The 19,449-nt window shown below is 43.9% G+C and overlaps 3 protein-coding genes across 8 annotated transcripts in view; 2 read left to right on the plus strand and 1 right to left on the minus strand.

Annotated features, from left to right (window-relative positions):
• PARP9 (poly(ADP-ribose) polymerase family member 9) overlaps positions 1-5,218 on the minus strand; it is a 12,278-nt gene extending 7,060 nt beyond the window's left edge. The window contains exons 1-4 of the mRNA XM_072875174.1: positions 5,080-5,218; positions 4,548-4,587; positions 1,714-2,537; positions 64-291 (exon numbers count right to left, since the gene is read on the minus strand). Of these exons, the coding sequence (XP_072731275.1) occupies positions 64-291; positions 1,714-2,537; positions 4,548-4,587; positions 5,080-5,094 (1,107 nt within the window). The 5' untranslated portion in view covers positions 5,095-5,218. The remainder of the gene's footprint in view (positions 1-63; positions 292-1,713; positions 2,538-4,547; positions 4,588-5,079) is intronic.
• Positions 5,216-13,309, plus strand: DTX3L (deltex E3 ubiquitin ligase 3L). Its single transcript, XM_072875175.1, has 5 exons — positions 5,216-5,390; positions 5,712-5,941; positions 7,879-9,420; positions 10,397-10,614; positions 12,277-13,309. Exons 1-5 carry the CDS (start codon positions 5,216-5,218, stop codon positions 12,344-12,346), a joined length of 2,235 nt encoding a protein of 744 aa, XP_072731276.1. The 3' UTR covers positions 12,347-13,309.
• Positions 13,310-14,511: 1,202 nt separating this feature from the next.
• The window catches only part of LOC140657200 (protein mono-ADP-ribosyltransferase PARP14-like), a 44,139-nt gene continuing 39,201 nt past the window's right edge, over positions 14,512-19,449 (plus strand). Inside the window, exons 1-6 of one of the 6 annotated variants that reach the window (XM_072873853.1) lie at positions 14,517-14,849; positions 14,954-15,060; positions 15,140-15,173; positions 16,163-16,237; positions 17,003-17,200; positions 18,207-18,491. In XM_072873853.1, the coding sequence (XP_072729954.1) occupies positions 14,645-14,849; positions 14,954-15,060; positions 15,140-15,173; positions 16,163-16,237; positions 17,003-17,200; positions 18,207-18,491 (904 nt within the window). In that variant the 5' untranslated portion in view covers positions 14,517-14,644. Of the gene's footprint in view, positions 14,850-14,953; positions 15,061-15,139; positions 15,174-15,260; positions 15,642-16,162; positions 16,238-16,411; positions 16,502-17,002; positions 17,201-18,206; positions 18,492-19,449 lie in introns of those variants that run through there. The other 5 variants (XM_072873856.1, XM_072873859.1, XM_072873860.1 and 2 more) reach the window with 5 other exon arrangements.

The raw sequence follows: 19,449 nt of genomic DNA on the forward strand, positions 1-19,449 counted from the left end.
TGTTTTAGTCCTCACACCACTCAACATGAAAATCAATTAAAATCCAATCTAACTGATCATCACCTCACACAGTAACACCCTGTGGCGGTATTGCAGCCATACAATGTGCAGTACAAGATCACAGGGCAGATTATACCCTTTTGTTACTATGAGTTCCTTATAAGATGAGGAATATCTAAGATGAGACTGAAATTCATCCTGAAGAGCTGAACCCGCTTTTTGCAGTAATCTTCTTGAAACTGAAGAGTAAGGCTCGCCATTCATAAACACAGAATTAACAACAGCTGTAGTCTGGAAGAAAAGAGTGCAAAGTTTCAGTATACTTCAAGTTTACTATTTGCAAGCTTTGCTACTATAGAGAGCAATCTTTCTAGGAACAATTCCTTTAAAAAAGCCTGACTGCAGCAGATCAGCTGTTTGAAAGGTTCTCTTACTACTACTAAGGGCAGCGCTGGAATACATCAAAGTATGCACCTTCTAGTGTCAGTAAATGCGTACATTTTTTTCAGAAGCCAACAGCATGCTTAAGACCTGTTCAAGTCATCAGAGTGTATTCAACAGAATTATTACCACAGCTACAGAAGTGACCCATATGTGCCTCATGAAATGCAATTCTGCAGCCAGTTATCAATGAGCAGGAGAGAACTATGGCTATGTCTGTTATTCCAGCCCACGCAGATGCTCCCCGTGTTAGGGTAGCAAGCACTCATCATCAAACTAGCGGGGTCAGTGCACACAGGGGAACTGCAAAGCTATGGTTGCTTCCAATTCCCAGTGGAAACAGCAGATTCCCGTAGTAGGTCTTCTGTATTTCAAATTAAATGTGAAATGCAAAACACTTGTTTACAGAATGCTGATAACAGCAGTAATTGTTCTAACTTTAATTGCTGAAGATTATCTAAAGATGCAAGACTTTGTAGCATATTTTCCTCATAGTCTTGAAGGCATGTGGTATCTTTCAGTGCTGTAGAAATGGTTAAAAAAATTCCCCACAATGTCAACTTTGCGATCCTTTGCTCTCACCTCAAAAAAATGAACTTCCTATGCAATTAAGATACTTCTTTAAAATAAAAGTTATTAATTTCTTTAAGATACAGTATTTGGTGAAAGCAGATGTCATTCCTGTGATGTAGCTTCCAGTCTAAGAGCTCTGTTGGATTACTATGACTAAGCTCATATGTTTTGCATCAGATTTTCTAGCTAAAAAGTTAAATGAATCAATGTAAATGACGCAGTGTTTAAAGGTAAGGTGCACATCATCTGTATGTTACTTTCAGCTGTTCCAGTGTTTCCTGAATAACTCCAGTAGTGAGACCTACGAGAACATAAATTATAGGAAAAAGCAGGGCAAAAAATAAGAGTAGACTTCTAGGGACTGCATGATAAAATGTGAACTCCCATTATATTATAATAAGAAGATAAACATTAACATAGGGATATATTATTATCAATCCTCCAATCTTCAGCTGCTTCCTATTATCCTGTAACAGCATGTATACAAAAAAAGAAATAAAAACATTCTAATGTTTAATACCCATTTAGAAAAAAAACCCAACTCCTTACCGCTATAATTTATTTACCATTTGTAAACTCTCATCAGGATGAGAAGATAACTAGTGGACTGATACAATATGCGTTCTGAACTCTTGGGATCCAAATCCTGCAAAGACTTGGAGGCAACTCCATGTTCAACATATTACAGGACAGACTTACCTTCTGCGCTTCAATGAGTCCTCTTATGACGCGCAAGCAAATGCCTCCATGTTTGATGAAAGCTGAAGGCTCAATTGGTAAAGCTGAAAGAGTTTCCTGAAGTGAACTGCTATCACCCAGAAACTGTTCACAGGCCCTCTTCATTTCTGCAACTGTAGGCTCATAAATGTTCACCAGGCGGATTTCCCTGAGACAGCTTGGTGGACTTGCCTCAACGAATTCCTTTATAGCCATTACAATCACTTGAGCACACAAACTGAGCGGGAAGCCAAAAATACCTGAACTCACTGCTGGGATAGCCACAGACTTTATAGCAAAATTTTCTGGAGCACTAACATACTTCAGAACGTTCACAATAGCTTCCTGAAGTAGGTGACAACATTTTTCCTTTTCATAAATGCTCCACTTTGGACCAACTGCATGAATAATTTTCTTACAAGGAAGCTTCCCTCCACCTGTCACTGCTATTTTGCCAGCTGTGAGTTTTCCATATGTTTGAATATGAAGATTGCTTTGCTCTTGTATTTCTGGCCCTCCAGCATTCACAAGGGCTAAAGCAAGGCCTCCTCCATGATCTAGATACTCATTGGCTGCATTCACCAAAGCATCAGCCTTGTGTCTTGTGAGATCATCCTTACAAACACAAATGTCAATTCCCTGCTTTAGTTTTTTCCTGTATACTTCAACAGCGCATTCTATACCTTTGAAGGTCAATTTACAAGCAAACTTTTTGTAAATGAGATTACTTAGACAGTCCTCTCTTTTCTTAAGAACTTCATAGGCATCTCTATTGATGGGGATCATCAAGCTGTCCATGCTTGGCCCTAGGATACAGAATAAAATAAAGTGAAATCCAAGACACTAATGTCAAAACATTGCTTTTGATATAGAAGTGTGGTTTATAGCTCTCAATTTTATCCTACTGTCATTACTTACCAATATTTTTTGGTATAGTCTGATCTTCTCTCTCCTTTTCATAGGCTTAGAAAGCCCAACTAAGCAAAGAAATCAAGGCCTCAAGTGTTGTTCATTATTCTGTTCAAATTAACCTCTCCATCTAGTAGCTCCTTTCCCACCTTTCCTCAAGACCTTCTCCTCTTTCCTTCCAATGCCTTATGAATCCCAGCAGTGTAAGTTTCAGGAAAGTGAAAAGTTCAAGCACGTTCTGTCAACTTAAAGTATTTGGATTCTGAGAAACAGTCAGTATTATGCTGTCCACTGTTTCCTGTAAGCCTGTGAATACTTTCAGTTTCATCTTTTCAATCAACAAGCAGCTCCCTTCCCATAACTGAACACAGGTAGACATGGGAGTGGCTAGCTGCTGATGATCAGTGTCCTCAGAGAGACCACACACCCTCCTCTGAAACAGTCTGTCTTTAAGATTATCTTCTTGTGACCCAGCAGATGTCAGACCTGGTGAAATATGCCCTGAGCCCCCAAACAGCCTGCTCAGAGTCCTCTCAGCAGAGGGATTACCAGCATATAGCCTGTAGGTCCCTTGGGCAAATAGCTTTTCCTTAGAAGTGGCTGATCGCTTCTCTTTCCCTACTGTTCCTCCAAAGGCACTAAAAGATGACAACAACAGTATCACTGAGCCTGTGGTGACTCGAGGGTTTGGGTTTGCCTTACTGTTTACCTGAGGAGGAAGCTTGGTTAAGATGTGTCTCCTCCTGCTACTTGTTCTTTTCTCTCTCTCTTTCCTACTGTTTATTCTCCCCACCATTAGGCTGACACAACCATTGTCAGGGACATATTCTTAAATGAATCAGTGACAGAATCTGAATTTAAAAAAAACAAACCACACCACAAAATTTAATTTGATTTAGAGCACCAACCTCAAAGACTGATGCAGCAGCACAACTGAATGGGCTGAGAAGAAATGGTGAGAAGGAAGAAAAAGAAGCAGACAAGTATGAGAGGAACGTCTTTGAAACAGATGCTGTCACAGGGCTTTGCTAAATGGCTGCAGTACCACTGTGATGCTGTGCTGCATTTGCCACTAAAACTCCAGCTGAGAAAGCAAATGTGAAAAGCCACACCATAATCAGGGCTTCAAAATGCTTGTAAAAGCAGAAAACACCACTTCTTCCCCTCTGAGCTTGTTTTGCCGAGTGGGCTGAAGCCTGCCTCTGCCCTCTCCAGGGCATTCTTAGCATTTTGTTACTGATTTCCAGCAAGGTCCAAAGGTGATTACCGCAGGCCTTTGCAGAGTCAGTGACCCACAGCAGCAGAGGAACACTTGCCGATATGTTCATTTAACCATGCCACAGAGATCTTAGGCTGAGCTTTGCCTTTAATTCTGTGGCTCTTCTTTGGTATGCACTTAAAGCCCACAAGCAAGTTCTTTGTTCGTAAGGAACTTACGAATTCAGAAGGGCTTTTTAAACCACTTTTTTTAGGGTACAAAAATAATGGTAAAGAGTGGGGCAGTTCTTATATTATCACTATGGTTATAGAGCCCTCTCCTGGCAGATGTCAGCAGTACTATATGCAGTAGTTATGTCCACTAGTGTAAATCAATTTGTATGAGTTTAATCAAACTTTCCTCTGGGGTATGCTACCTGCTTGTAAAAAGAGTCTAATGTTTTGCACTTCTAAGGTATGCTCACTGATTCATCAAAACACTTCTGAGCTCTTACTTTTAAAAGAGAAATGCAATCAAATCCTGTTGAAGTAGTCAATAATAACATCGATTCATAACCGTGTCCAATTCATACATTTCAGGTTGCTTTTGGCTACCCTGCGTCAATGTTTCCCAGTTTGCTGGCTGTAGCTGACAATTTTCAACTTAAACACAGGAACACACTTTGCAGATGGCTAAATGAGAAGCTTACCTAAACTGCTCATCTCTTTCAAGGTCTCTGGACTGTAACTCTATTGCAAAAAACAAGAAAGAGAAAATGCATGTTACTGCCTGAGGGGCTGCGTTCCCACAGGAGCAGTTCTGTTGCAAGCAAAACCGGCAGCACCACCTTTTCAAAAATTTGTATGAAGTTTTCTAATATTTAAAATGCTATTTGGAGCTGAAATCACAGTGACTGGACCACTGCGGCTGAAGTCACCCACAGCTTCCTCTAGCTCCGGCTGACCTGCGGGTGGTGAGAAGCCGGGAAATTTTACCCCGTCCCGAGAGCCAGGCCAGAGAACGGCGCCTTTTTTTTTCCCCCAGTGCCTAAAACCCTTTGGCAGCGGGGTGCGTTAAGCCCCGGAGAGCCCGTCCCGGCCTGTCGCACAGGAGCACTTCCAGCGGCAGCTCCCCGGGCCCTTGAGGGAGCTGCTGCCCAGCGCAGGGCCGCCCCGCGGGGGGGCCGGCACCAGCCCCGGCCCCTCGGGCCCTCCGCCCCCGCCCCAGCCCCGCTCTGTTACCTGGAAGATCCCCATTAACCGGCGCTGCGCGGCTCGGCCGTCTCCCCCTCAGCGCCGGCAGCTGGAGCCAAGCCCGGGGCGGGGAACCGCGGCCCCGAGCGGGAAACGAAAGCGAAAGCGGGCAGCGGCAGGCATCATGGCGGCGTCGCCGCTGCTGGTGCGGCTGTGCCCTCCGCCCGACGCCCGCGAGAAGCCGATGCTCAAGCTCCAGAGCTACTTCCAGTCAGGGAAGCGGTCGGGGGGCGGCGAGTGCGAGGTGCAGGTGGGCCCCGAGCCCGGCACCTACTGGGTGCAATTCCAGCAGGAGCGAGGTACGGGGGCGGGGGAGAGGCTGGGGCGGGGGTACGGCTGAGGCGGCTCTGCAGGCGGCGGGGCCCGCGGCTCGGCATGCCCCCGCCGCCGGCACTGAGGGGATGAGGGGGCGGTCGAGGCCCAGCCGCCCCGGGGGGGCCGTTCGCACGCAGATCCCGCAGCCGTGTGAGGGGGCGGGAAATGGCTGCCAGGGGCACCTCCTTGTGCCCCTGGGCAGTGCATGGGTGGGCAAAGGGCAGGTGGCCTCTGTGGCCGCTTGTAGCCATCGAGTTTTCAGGTAACTTTATCAGCCTTAGCAGCCTCTCCCCACATTACTGCAGATAAGAAGAGTGTGGAATCCCGCACGGATCACGTCTTGGAAATTGGTGCCAGACGCCTGAAGATAGTCATCCAGCCGGGAGAAGGGGACCTGAGCAAGAGCCAGTTTACAGAGCAGGCCTCCCCTAGCTACTCCGTCCCTTCCAGCTCTTCCCCACCTCCACAAAGGTTCGAGGAGCAGCAGGTAGCCAAAGGCCATGGAGACGCGGCAAGGGACGTCATTACCAAAAAGGTACATCAGGAAGAGCAGTAACAAGCAGTGTCACGACCTGCCCCGCTTGTAGTTCCACGAGTCCTTTGCGTTGCTTTATGTCGCACTTCAATATTTCACGTCAAGCAAACATCAGTTACATTTTCTTAGTCAATAAAATGGGGGCACAGAGTGACTTCTGAGTGCTGGACCACAGGCCATCCACATGTTAACAGGCAGCATGTTCTCCAGCATGGCTTTGGCACATGCCAGCCACTAGTTCCCAAAGCAGCACCCTGGCAGGTTTCAGGGGATAGTATGCACCAAGGACTGCTCCCAAAAGGTGGAAAAATTGTATGAGACATGGATCCCTTCCTGCTACACAGACCTCTAACACTATTTCAGCATGTTTTGCGCCTTCAAACAGCCCTAATTACTTCCATCCCATACCTCAGTGTTAAAAAAATCTGCCCTGATGGGATGTAGTGCAACACACATCATTTCAATCACTTTGAACTAAAAGTTATGCAGAGAAGAAAAGATCAACTGTGTGTTAGGGACATGGGATAGGGCCAGGCTACATGTTGCATGATGTGGATGTGGCTCTACCGAGACACTGATATCTGGCCCAGAGGGTTTACTCTATTTTGTGTAGTAGCATTTTGAGGTATAGCACATGCTAACATATTGGTTATTTGACACCTGTAGCAGTATATTGCAAATTTCCCTATCCTGTCTAGGATGTGAACATGTTTGTTCCTATTTTTCAGAATCCTGTTTTCTGCCTTAATCCTGAGTTAGTAAAGCATGACTTTCGGGAAGTTTTTGAAGAAAGATAGTAGAAAAAACTAGAAAGTCTAATATAATTAATGAACAATGTAATGTAACTTATATGTGCTGTTAAAACATGTTGTGTCTCTGTTACCTGACACTAAGGGGACAGACAGGTTCTTTTCGGGATCCTTGGCAGAATGATGATGGCACTAAGTTGTAGTTACAATTAAAGCTTTATTTTTTTAATAGGATTTTATGATTAGCATAGCATAAAATTAATGATCAGGATTTCTACAAGCAGAATCAGTGTAGTACGATTTTATAAGTAGTGTAGCAGAGAATTTTATTGCACAGCTTAGTTTATGGTTTCTAATCACCTGGACCCTCTGTAGATCGGGTCAAATCTTAATACTTGGCTTGCATATCGATATAACAATCATAATCTAGACTCGAAAAACACATAAAAGAATACGAGTCATTCACTCAGTCCTCAGAAGCAGAGGATGGTGGAGGTGTCCCTGGCCACCAGGGGATTGCAGGTCTCACTGTCCAGCAGCAGTTGCGGTCCAAGTTCCCACTTAGAACTTGTAACTGCTTGATTTTATATACAGTGCTCTGTGTGCTGTTAACGCTTCCCTGTTCTGTGGGTCATCACCACCTGGTTGGCGGGGTGCCTGGGACCTTCAAGGCCGGTAAGGAAGGGAGTAGTCGGCCTGGTGCCCAGGAACCTTGAGGACGATAGGGAGGGGAAGAAGAAATCTGTTTGCTTCGTCTACTTGGTGCGCAGGACCTTCAGGGCCTGATAACGAGGGGAAAAGGGACTAATACGTGACCAGTTCGGTCACAGAGAATGGCCGTTTGCCTTATAAAATGATGTTAGTTATGCTAACCATAGTACCAGAGGTCAGGAGCAGAGGATACTGGTCACAGTCTCAAACTAAGTAGCAAAGTTATTGTCTTTGTTCCTGCAATGCTGATGGCATTAACAAATTTCATTTTTGCTGCTGACTTAGAAGCAGATTGCTTTACTTACATGTATGTAATGTCAGTATACAATGATGTAGAAGAAACACTGTGTGTAAATGTGTCTTTAGTAATCTGGCCCTACTGAGATGTACAGAGCTTTTCCTTACTCAAAATATAGAAGCAGCAAGCAGAGAACCTTAGAAAAAACAACTATTGATATCTTTTTGTCTTCTCTTTAGATATTTCTTACAGTATCTGCAACTTTGAATACCAGTATGTTCACTGAACAGCAAAGGGAGAAAATTACCATGATATGTCCAAATTTAAAAAGAGAAGGAAATCCTGATATTGATGGCTCTGAAAAATTGACGGGAGATTTTGCAGATATTGAAAAAGCTTACCACTACTTTAAGGATATCCTTGCAGGCAATGACCCAAACCATGATTTTTCACATTCTGAAAGTAAGAATGGTTTGAAAGATGAAAATTGTCTGAAAACTGAAGAAATGAATGAGCTTACAGTTCTGTCAGCTCTCTATGAATATTTCAGTCATACCTGCAAAGAACAAATCAAAGTACTACATGAACGTTTTGGAGTGTGTATAAGAACTAAAGATCATTCCGATGGAAACACATCAGTATGCTTCACTTCTGATAAAAGCCCTGCATCAATAAAAAAAGCCAAGGATTTTTTTATCAGAACTTTTCAGAAAAGTGTAGAAGATCTGAAACAGGAAAAAATTCCTGTAACAAACAGTGACACATTAAACGAGACAATAATGAAATTAAATGCTAGGTTTAGTAATCTTCTCGTCAAAGAGGAAGGGAATCAATTGCTACTCCGTGGTCTGGCGAGTGAGGTTTCAGCTGCCAAAAAATTTCTAGCAGGAGAAGGTGAGAACAGCCAAGCTGAAAAGAATGTGAAAATATCATCTGAACTCTACAAATACAGGAATGGAATTGAAGTTGATGCTTCTGTGTTTAAATTGTTGGAAACAATATTAAGCAAAGACATTGAAGACATTAAAGACAAATTTGATACGGTAATAGAAAAGAAAGACAGTTCATGTGGCCAGAAGGTGTTCATAATATTTAGGCCTAGGATCAAAACTTCTGATATGTCTTCACATGCTACTGAAAGTTTCATCAATGCATTTCAGAATGCCTCTGCAATGTTAAGAGAAAAACTCATCGGCTCGAAGCTTTCAGAAGATCAGAAGAAAAGATTAAATATGCTACTTAATGGAAAACAATTGGAAGATCTGCATGTAAAACTTATGAAGAAGGAAGACAAATTCATCTTAAGTGGTTTACCAAGCTGTCTTTATGCTGCTGAAAAGCACATTATGAACCTTCTTAACATTGAAGACTCAACACAAACTAAAAATAGGACACCACTGTCCTCTGATCTCAGCTATCAAGAAGCTACAGGAGCATCTGAGAAGAAATATAATGGCAAGCAAAAGAATAATCTTTCTTCTGAAGGACAGTCTAAGGCAGAGACGGAAGAAGACGACCAAGATGTGTGTCCAATTTGCATGGAGAGAATCAATAATAAAGAAATACTGAGAAAGTGCAATCATGCATTTTGCAAAAGTTGCATCGAGCAGGCCATGACTTATAAGCAAACTTGTCCTGTTTGTAATACTGTCTATGGACTCATGAAAGGAGACCAACCAGAGGGAATAATGTCAACTAGAACGGTGTCTTCAGCTCTCCCTGGTTATCCCAATTGTGGTACTATTGAGATTACATATAGTATGTACAGTGGTATTCAAACTGTAAGTATATTTAAAGATTCATAAAAGATTTTTCCCACAACAAACCCAATATTGAATATAAAATTACCTATTTTTTCATCATTTTAATGCATGTCCAGGAGAGACATTTCTTTGTTCTGTACAAATCTGCAAGTATTTAATTCAATAGTTTTGGGTGCAATTAAGTAATATAGTATAAATTCAATAGTCAAACGGTAGCCCTTCATTTTATATGCACCAGGACAGAGCTACCTGTCTTTAATTTGTACATTGGGAATAACTGAACTGAAATCTATGGGGTGATATCATACAAACAAAATTTTGCGAGTATAATGAGGATTCTCTGAGGCATTCTCCTAGCTGCTGACACCAGTGGACAAAAATGAATAGCAGGCTGGCTTGTAAGCTTTCCAGGTGAGAAATCAGCTTATGTTATGTGCTTGGAGTCATGACTAGGACTGAAAATGGGATAAATGAAAAAGTCAGGGGTGGGGGACATGCATTTGAGAGAGCAAAGAGGAAAAAACAAATTTAATGGTGGATGTGTCAGTGATGACAAGAAAATGTGAATGGAACTTATATGAAAGAAATTGTCTAATCAGAAAAAAAACACCTCAAAGTCAGTCATCAGTCATGCTATGTCCTTCTGAATCAAAGACAGGATAAAAAGTATTGCAAAAGCTGGGATGTGTGATTTTCACACTTTCAAAGCATTTATGGTATACAATGTGGTTTTGTTTTCACAGAATCACAGAATCATATAGGTTGGAAAAGACCTTTAAGATCATCGAGTCCAACCGTAAACCTAACACTACCAAGACTGCCACTACACCATGTCCCTAAGCACCTCATCCAAACGTCTTTTAAATACCTCCAGGGATGGGGACTCAACCACTTCCCTGGGCAGCCTGTGCCAATGCTTGATAACCCTTTCAGTGAAGGGTTTCCTTCACTTTTGTTTTTTTGTTTTTAACCCTTTTGTTTTTCTACAAAACAGAGCAACCATCCAAACCCAGGGAAACCTTATCATGCAACTTCTCGAGTAGCATATTTACCTGACAATAAGGAAGGACGAGAAATTCTGCATCTCCTCAGAAGAGCCTTTAGCCAAAAATTGATTTTCACAGTGGGGCAGTCACGTACTACTGGTGCACAAGGTGTTATCACATGGAATGATATTCACCACAAAACTTCCAAGACTGGAGGACCTATCAAGTAAGTAGTCTTCTCTGTATGTAATTTTGTTGCTACTCAGATGTGACAGGAAGGCTACCCTGAATATTTTCCACATTAGAGCTTTCACATTTTTTATAGCTGTGCAAGCCATTGGCAAATCTAAAGCATCTGTCCTGCTTTGTCACTAACAAAGCGATTGTGGAATGCTCTATGCATCCAGACTTGAATCGCCTTAACCAATTTGGACAGCTGGGAAAAGGACGAGCTTAGTCTTCTGTTGCCCCTCAGGCCACCCAGTCACCAGTGAGTTGTGTAAAGTACCTACTCAGTTAATAACTACTCTGATGAGAAACTACTTCTAGTACAGGACAGATCAGCAAGCTCTTCATAGCAGCTAAGGTTGGACTCCTGATCTCAGCCTCTTCTGTTACCAGCTGTTCTGTTCCAGGAGGTGCTGGTCCATTATGATCCCAGTAAAGACGGCACTCAGACAGACTCTGTAAAATATGATTTGAAATTCTACTTATTAGAGCTAACAGCAAGAAGAAGGAGATTGTAGATATGGTTATGTCCTGTTAGATGCTAGGAACCCCAAGTTGCACAGTATTCAGTGGGCCTCCGATCAGAGCACAGGACGCCATGCCGACCCCGTCCATGGGGAAAGTTTTACCCCATTTTGGTTGTCCAAGCTATTACAGGATTTTCTGAGTAGAAGACAATTCTATTCAGGATTTCTTGAGGACTTGCGACACTTCTAGATAAAGGCAAGGACACGCAGGTGGCGTAATCACTGGTACTGAGTGGGAGCTACCAGCAGCACCTCTCAGAGTGAGCTGGCTGAGTCTGTCATGCGTCCACGGGATGTGCACAGCACAACACAGGCCTGAAGGACATGCTGCACGTGCAGCACGGCACGGCACAGCTTGGCACAAGCCTGGGCCTGCCCAGGTTAAGTGTTACATGGATCACTAATTCCTCAACGTATAATGGTCTTCTGGTCAGGATCACTACGTCCCACGCCTTGATGCCCATGCAATTGACCTTTCTTAAAGATATGATTAACTGCAGATTATATCAGTAAACTGTTTGGCTCCTGGAAAAAATCTTACAGAGACAAGAGGGAGGTTTGGAACAGTCCTTTCAAGCTTGTTGCAGCCCCTCAGGGGCAGGTGTCTTCCTGCAAGCTCTAAAGATTGGTGTCTAGATCCTCCTTCCTGGGCTAGGATCAGAAAAGAGCAAAAAGTATTGGTTTTACTTTATCCCCCACTCTGCCTGAATGCCCTCCCTAGTTATCACTTGCTTCATACACACTTTTGGTGATGCGCTACCTAAAATCCAGAGGTGCCATTATATTTGTGTTTTGAATGCTCACTTGGATACGCTTCAGGTCTGATTTTTAGTAAGGTGCATACCCAAGCACCCTATCGTTTTCAAGTGAGGCAGCAGGCAGCTTTGAAAATCAAGTTCTTAGTGTCGGTTTGGACAACCAAATTCAGCAGGTGCTTTTCTTAAGTTTTTAGCTTTACCCTGTCTGTACCACCTCTCTGACCTGTAAAATAAGGCCTGTTGTCTCTATAGAGTAAGAAGTAAGTGCATACAATTTTTAAAGTGTTTTAAGAGAGTTTGATGAGAAGGTTCTGTAAAACTGTCAAGTGCTTCATTGCAGAAGTAGCCCAAACAATTCTTCTCTTTTTCTCCTAGTTTTGGTTACCCTGATCCTGATTATCTGCAGCGGGTTCGATTAGAATTGAAAGCAAGAGGAATTGAATAAAGAAATTTATCAACTGTCAGCTCCTAAGTATAATAACTGAACATGTAGCAATTAATTTACTATTCAAGCACTAAGAAGAAAGAAGTTACTTTGTTCAACTACTGTACCTGTATTTTGCATTCAGCTAAGAAACGTAATCTTTTCTCATCAAACAGTATATATTCTTTTTACACATAATTTACTTCCTTGAATAATGCTTCCCTATATGTGTAACCTTTACAGAATTTGGGTCTTGTGAGTGCAGCATCAGTACTTGTTGCACTTGTCAAATATCAGATTGTGTATCTTATTTTACCAGTGAATCTGATGTGCTTTTTTTCCCACAACACTTCAGTCTGACCACCAAAACCAACAGATCCACTCCTAGCTTTTATTTGATCAAACGCTTACTTTATCTTTGTGTTATTACGTCTGTGATCATGGATAGCATCATGTAACCCATCTGCTGGAAAATTTTTACACAGCTGTTATAGCATCAGATGTGATCAGGCTATGATCTTTTGCTTCTTTTCCTTTTCAGGGTAGAAATGGCATTAGTGGTTTGGGTTTTAAACATGAAATTAGTGTGGATAATGTATGAAGGGGTACGTAGATGCTGCTGTGTTTTTAATCCTGCAAAAGTGCTGAATGCTCAGAGCTGTGTTGGAGCAAATGGAAAGTAAGTGCCTGTGGCCATCTCTCATAATGGGGTCCTGCTTCTGTGCCTTACATCGTGTTTAAGCTTAAATACAACTTCTAAGTCAGCTTTGCAACTACAAAACTGTATTCTTCCCATTGCTTCCAATATATGGTTTAAATTGTATCATAAAGATGTTTTGTTGCTATTCTGCACTAAATAGCCTGCTAATTACCTTTGTGGTGGTGTGAAACAAATAGCTTTCACTTAATGCAGCCATAATTTTTAGTGAGTTAAATCATTTTTTTAGGCTATTGAATATAACTAATAAATAAAATAGAAAAATACCATCTGCTCAGTTCTGCATTCTTCTGTTAATTGTCAGATTCTGAAATTACACTACTAAAATAAATCTATTTATTAGATAATAATAATAGTGTAATTTCAGAATCATTAATTATAATTCAATTACACAATTTCAAATTTCTTCCCTTTTCTGTGCAGTAAGATACCAGTATTCCAGTTGTTTCTAAATGCCCGTGCTGTCCTGCACACTGAAACAAGCTGTGAAAATCAAATCTTCCCAACTTCTTTTTGTCTCGTTTCCCTTTCTGTCCCGACAAGCCAGTTCACCCATGTCAGACCCCTGTCTGACAATTCACTGGCTCCCATTTTATCTGTGGCAATGTTTTGCAGGCTGAGTTTTGCAGCAGAGTCCTATTGACTGTCACTGAAAGCTCCCAAGCCTTTATCCTATAACCAGCTATACAGACCTTACTTTCTAATCATAGCTGTACAGTTTAGGAATAAATCTACCCGATCTGCAATCAAAGTCAGGTACTTTGCCTGGGCTACAGCAAGGGAGGGGAGCATGCACTTGGGCTAACTGTTGATAGAACAGTGCATTAGGAAACAAAAGATTAATAGCCCACTGAGAAACAAAGGCATCCCCACGGATCCGCTCAGCAGCGTGTCTGACAACACCAATATTTAGCTGACATCCACCCATCCTTATCATATTTAATGACATTTGGTTATTATCCATTTCCTCAATGAACTTTCAGTGAAGTTAGGGGGAAAAATTTTCATTTATCTGCTATGTTAGTGTCTCATATTTGGGCACATTAGTAAAATACGCAACAACAAATAGCTGAAAACTGTAACCTTCGCAAGGAGAAGTTGTGAGCACTCAGTTGAAAATGTCTCGGCTGCCGACACGTCGGTCTGAGGAAAATACTCTTTCGTTGCAATCTTGCACAGTTGTACAAGTATTTCTGACAGAGAATGATGGAAACGGGTAATTTTACTTTGCATCACGACTTGATTTGCAAGTGTAACGCGGGGAGGGCGAGGTCTGCATTAACCACAAGCTCAGGCATGGAAAACAGCTGTATTTGTAAAACCGGCTTCTTGTACGACTCTATGGAAGTACAACGCTAGGTTTAGGATCTCCTGAGCAAAGCGGGCTGTGTAACCCGGGGTGCTTTCCCAGGGCGGTGAGAGGCTGCGCGCTCCCCTCCCTGCGGAGGCGCGGCGAGGGACCGGGGCCTCCCGCCGACCCGCTCGGCCGGGCCCGCGGGGGCCGCCCGCCCCCGGCGCAGGGCGGAGCTCAGCCATGCTGGCTTCCTCGCTGAAGAAATGAAACCAAAAGCGGCGGGGTGGGGGTAGACGCAGAGGCGGCCATGGCGGGGCAGCGGCCGGGCGCCTTCCCGCTGCTGGTGCGTGGCGACTGGGGTGCCGCCGAGCCGCCGCCCGCCCTGAGGAAGAAGCTGCTCTGCTACTTCCAGAGCCAGAAGCGCTCGGGCGGCGGCGAGTGCGAGCTGCGGACCGGGACCGGGACCGGGACCGGGACCGGGCACCTCCTCGTCTGCTTTGCCCGCCCCGAGGGTGAGCGGCCGGGGCGGGGGCGCTAACGGCCGCTTCCCGCGCTTTGGGTGGGGGGGCGGCCGCCGTCCCCTCCGTCCTCTCACCGGTGCTTGTCGTGTTGGCAGTGAGGCAGCGGGTGCTGGACCGGCGGGTCCATGAGCTCGACTGGGGACCCAGAGGGCGGCTGTCGCTGCTCGTCACCGAGGTGCCCGCGGAGGGTGACCCCGCGCAGGTGAGGCGAGCGGCGCTGGCCGGGGAGGGGTGGGCGAGCGGGGCCGTGGGTAACCGCTCTCCTCTCGTTCCGCTTCCAGGAGGTGGGACGGGCCGGCGGGGCCGAGGCGCCTGGTAAGGTCTGCGTGAGGCGCGGTGCGGGGCTTAAACGCTCGCCTCAGCCCGGCGGGGCCGGGGCTGCGGGCCTGGCCCACCCGGAGCTCGGCGCCGGCCCGGGGAGGCCTGGCGGGAGGAGCGGGGGGGCGCGGGAGGTGGCAGAAACCGGTGACCAAGCCGTCTGCTCGTCGGGTGCTTGTCCAGGCTGGCGTTGAGCTGTGCTCACTCTTTTTCCTTTTCCCCCCCCTCTAGCATTCTGCTTCGTTTTTTAAACCACAAAATTAATTTAATTTGTAAAGCGCAGCTCTTAAGTAAACTCTAAGGCATGCATAAAAACTGAACGAATTAACTTTCTACGCAGCTTTTGTTGTGGTTCCAGTTGACATCGCATGTGTTCTCCCTGCGGGCCAGAGTTTGCCAATCATATATAGCACGCTTATCTCCCCAGGCAAACTACTTATTTGTGCAAATGAGGGCAGTGCACAGGTGAGGATTGAGGGTGCAGACTAGAAAAGCAATCTGACAGATATTACTGTTATCTTTTGATTTCTAATTTATCCATATTCCTTATTGTTTTAAACTAGCAGGTAGACGTGTTGCATGGCGTCAGAATAGGTCATGATAGACGCTTTTACAGAGGTGCCTGGTTTCTAAAGGCACTTCCCTCCAGAGGAGGGGTGTCCTTGACAGATCTCTTGTTCGACAGCGCAGTTTTGGTATGAGGATAGTGCTGTAACCCGTGAGGACCTGGTTGCAGTGGTTCACACAGCATGGCTGTGTGCTAGTTTGTTTTTGACATTATGCCTGAGGCTTTTTTGAGCTTAAAGGGTGTTTCTGTAACCACATTCCACATATGGTTTGAAACAAGGAATATATGGAAATCTTGGATTCTGGTAGCATCAAATGAAACTAAATTCAAGCTGCAACAGGTCCTGGATCTACAAGAGTATGACCACCTTCTTCTTGAATTACGCAGTAACTGAGAAAGCATTGTCGTTTATCTCTAGTTAATGAACCCCAGGTGTCTCTTCCCACCTGCCGGGACAAGGAGGCTTCTGTGTGCATTCAGCAGGAAAAGACAGGTAAGCATGCCACTTATCAAGCAGAGACCAGTGTATTCTTGCTTCATTGGTTTTCGTTGACCTTTATGCCGCAATAGTGCCCTGGTCACCTGGGTGGCTTGTGGTGTTTGTCTAATGCAGTGTAGAAATCAATATCTCAGGCTAAAATAAATATTTTTTTTTTCTTTGTATGAGTCCCTTTAGGAAGCTCACCACTTCACTGACTGCCTCAGACAGGTCAGTTCCTTAGGGAGACCATGCAGTGGATGCTGACCTTTGTTCTGGGTAAGGCTGTCCCTACCCAGACCTTCCCAGCTGCCACCAGCCCCGCCGGGGCGACCTGTGGTAGGACATCAGTAGCTGTGTACCCCAGGTACACCTGAGCTCCTGTGGCAGCCGGCACGTGTAGGCCCATGGTGACCCACGGCAATGGCTGGAACTGTAAAAAGAGAGAGTGCATAGACAGAAGAGTGGTGGTTCCCCTCGTCGTGGATTTGTGAAGAATCTTTCATAGCCATTACTTCTGCTGTCCTTGCCTGGTGATGAATGGAAGCCTTTTCTCACCTGTTGATGCAGCAACTCACGCTAGGGATATGCTCAGCTTGTTTGGGATTTAAAGGCTGTTGTGGAAAAAAAACCCACCTGAATTACTGTTTATTTGCCTGTTCTTTTCCCTGATCTTATATGTGATCTGAAAAAAAAGTGGTGTGAAAGCTTGGAAGGTAATAAGCTTGGGGTTTTTTTTAACTTTTGCCTGAGACATTAGGGTGTGATCTTTCATTTCAGAATCGTGTCAGAAATTGGAAGCGGAAAAAGCAACCTCTGGGAAATCTGTCATAGTAGTAACCACTGCCTTTGGGGAGGAAATAGAAGATGAGATTGTGGAAATGTACTTTGAAAATAAAAGGAAGTCTGGTGGGGGGCCCATCAAGTCCTATGTCAGAACGGATCAGCAAATGATCATCATCTTTCAGGATGAGGAAGGTATCTGATGGGTGTTATATTACTAAAGCTCCCTTTTAAAAATAGGCCTTTGCTGGTGCTGGATCTCTTTGTGGACATTGCTTCAGCAGAAATGGCATATTATTCCCAAAGAGTGAGAGGATGTAAAAGGAGCAAATGTGCCTGTCTGTCCAATGCAGATGTGGGTTTCCAACAGTGTTTATAATAACCCACAGGGGAAGTGCTTCTCTAGACTTGTCCCAAATGCTTGATCAAGGCTCACAGAGAATAATGCAGGAGAATGATGTCAGGAGCACTGCAGAATAAGTAAGCTTTAATTCTAGTTCAGGAGACTGGATAAAGTATAGTACAGTATTAACTGCAGATCATGGGTAAATATTATTTTGTTGTGTTTTCTTTCATATTCATTTCAATTGCCAGGGTTTTGGAGATTGGGAGGAAAAGAGGTAGTAAATATTAGGTATTTGTAAGACAGAGAGGTGAATGCTCACCTCTATAGAGAAAATGATTTTAAAGTAGCCTCAATTTATCTGTAGCTTTCCTATGTTTTCCTCTACACTAAAGTGCTGTTGGCTACTTGTTAGTGTGTGAAGGATGTATGCAAAAAGAGGAAACTATGCAGGAGAAATAGTTAACTGTTTAACATAGTCAAATATAGTTAAATAGTTAATACTTAAATATTTGTTAAATACACAAGATAAGCAGGGTGGAAAACCCTTTCTGTATTTGCTCTTTATTAGAAGTTACTAATCTGGAGAACAGTTTCTTGCACTTGAGGGCAGTAAGAAAGGAGGTAGCGCTAACCTCAAAAAGTAACTTTTTTTTTCCTTTGGGAAGACTGGGGACATCATAGAGTAGCTTTTGTCCTGACCCTAACTTTTGATGTAGCTTTGCCTTATTTCTGTTTCTTCTGTGATAACGAGAAAATACGGCTGCCAGATTTTTAGAGTGTAATTTAACACGTTGCTCTGCTGTGGTGGGAGGGGAAGGGAAGATCACATCTTTGTTTGTTTTCCTGTGGAACTAGATGCCCAAGAAGTTTTGAAAAGGCAGCATCATGTGAAGAAAATTAAGCTGTTCGTGAAGCCGTGGCAAGTGGAGATTCTCCAGGAGCCGTGCCCAGTGGAGGACTCTCCAGCATCCCTGCCTTCCACTGTAGTTGTGCTTGAAAATGTGCAGGAAACAGTAAAAGATTGCATGTTAATTATGCTGGTAGAGAACATCAGTGGCTTGTCAGAGGATGATGGTGACTTCAGTGTGGAAATGATACCTGAAATACATGCTGCTGTAGTTACTTTTACTGCAAATATTGGTAAGAAGGAGTCAGAGTTGCGGATGTTTTTTATTAGCTACTTGTGTGTGTGTGAGGGAGACTAAGCAGGAAATGAATGTTTTCTGTCATAGGTTTAAGGTTTGATCTAATATTGGATCATTTTAAGTGAGGATTTACTCTACTAAAGTTAATGACATACCTTTTTTCTGTAAGGTATAGAGGACAGTGTAAGTCAGAAAAGGGCTAACTGATTTGGATAGTAAACAGAACAGGTAGGACTGAAAACAAACTATAACTATACAAGCAGCAAAAGGGTGTACTCAGTCTTAGAACAGATCGATGATAAAGGCTCTCCTTGCCAAAAGGTGTTACATGTGTAGTAAGTTTGTATGGATTTGAGGGGAAAACTGAACAAGTACATGGAACTGAGCTTTTTAAGGTTATTAAATAGACTGTATCGGGCTTGGGAAATCTATTGTAATAGATTGGAGGCTGGGAGAGAATTAGGGAAGCAGCATCTTCTTGCAGCATCTTCTTAGAGCTATTCTCTAGATACCTGCTGTGGCCATTGCTGGAGACAGGATACTGGGCTGCATGGACCCTGGGATGCTGAGGCAAGGCCAGCTGTCCTTATGCAGAGTGGCAGCTGTCAGTTATGTGAAGCATGGAATTAACACCGCATGCCTTGCCTGCTGCTGCAGTACCAGCTAGTTGTTAAGCTACTGCATGCCCACTGTGGTTTTTTAGTGTGTTCGATACTATGCGCTTTTTCTTCTGCCTTATTAGTGATTGATGACAAAGGCATTGTCCAGGTGGTGAAGTTTCTGCTCCTACTTCTCACCAGTGAGAGGCTGGGGGGCACTTCCTGGTTCCTGCCAAGATTTATGGTTGATATTATTAACAAATTCCATCCCAGGACATGGGCAGCAGTCCGTGGTATGACAAGACCAGATTCAGAAACAGTGTAAGCCAATGCCATAGCTGATGTTGTAGAGAT

Source organism: Ciconia boyciana, chromosome 10 (assembly GCF_034638445.1).
Source record: "Ciconia boyciana chromosome 10, ASM3463844v1, whole genome shotgun sequence".
Lineage (NCBI taxonomy): Eukaryota > Metazoa > Chordata > Aves > Ciconiiformes > Ciconiidae > Ciconia > Ciconia boyciana.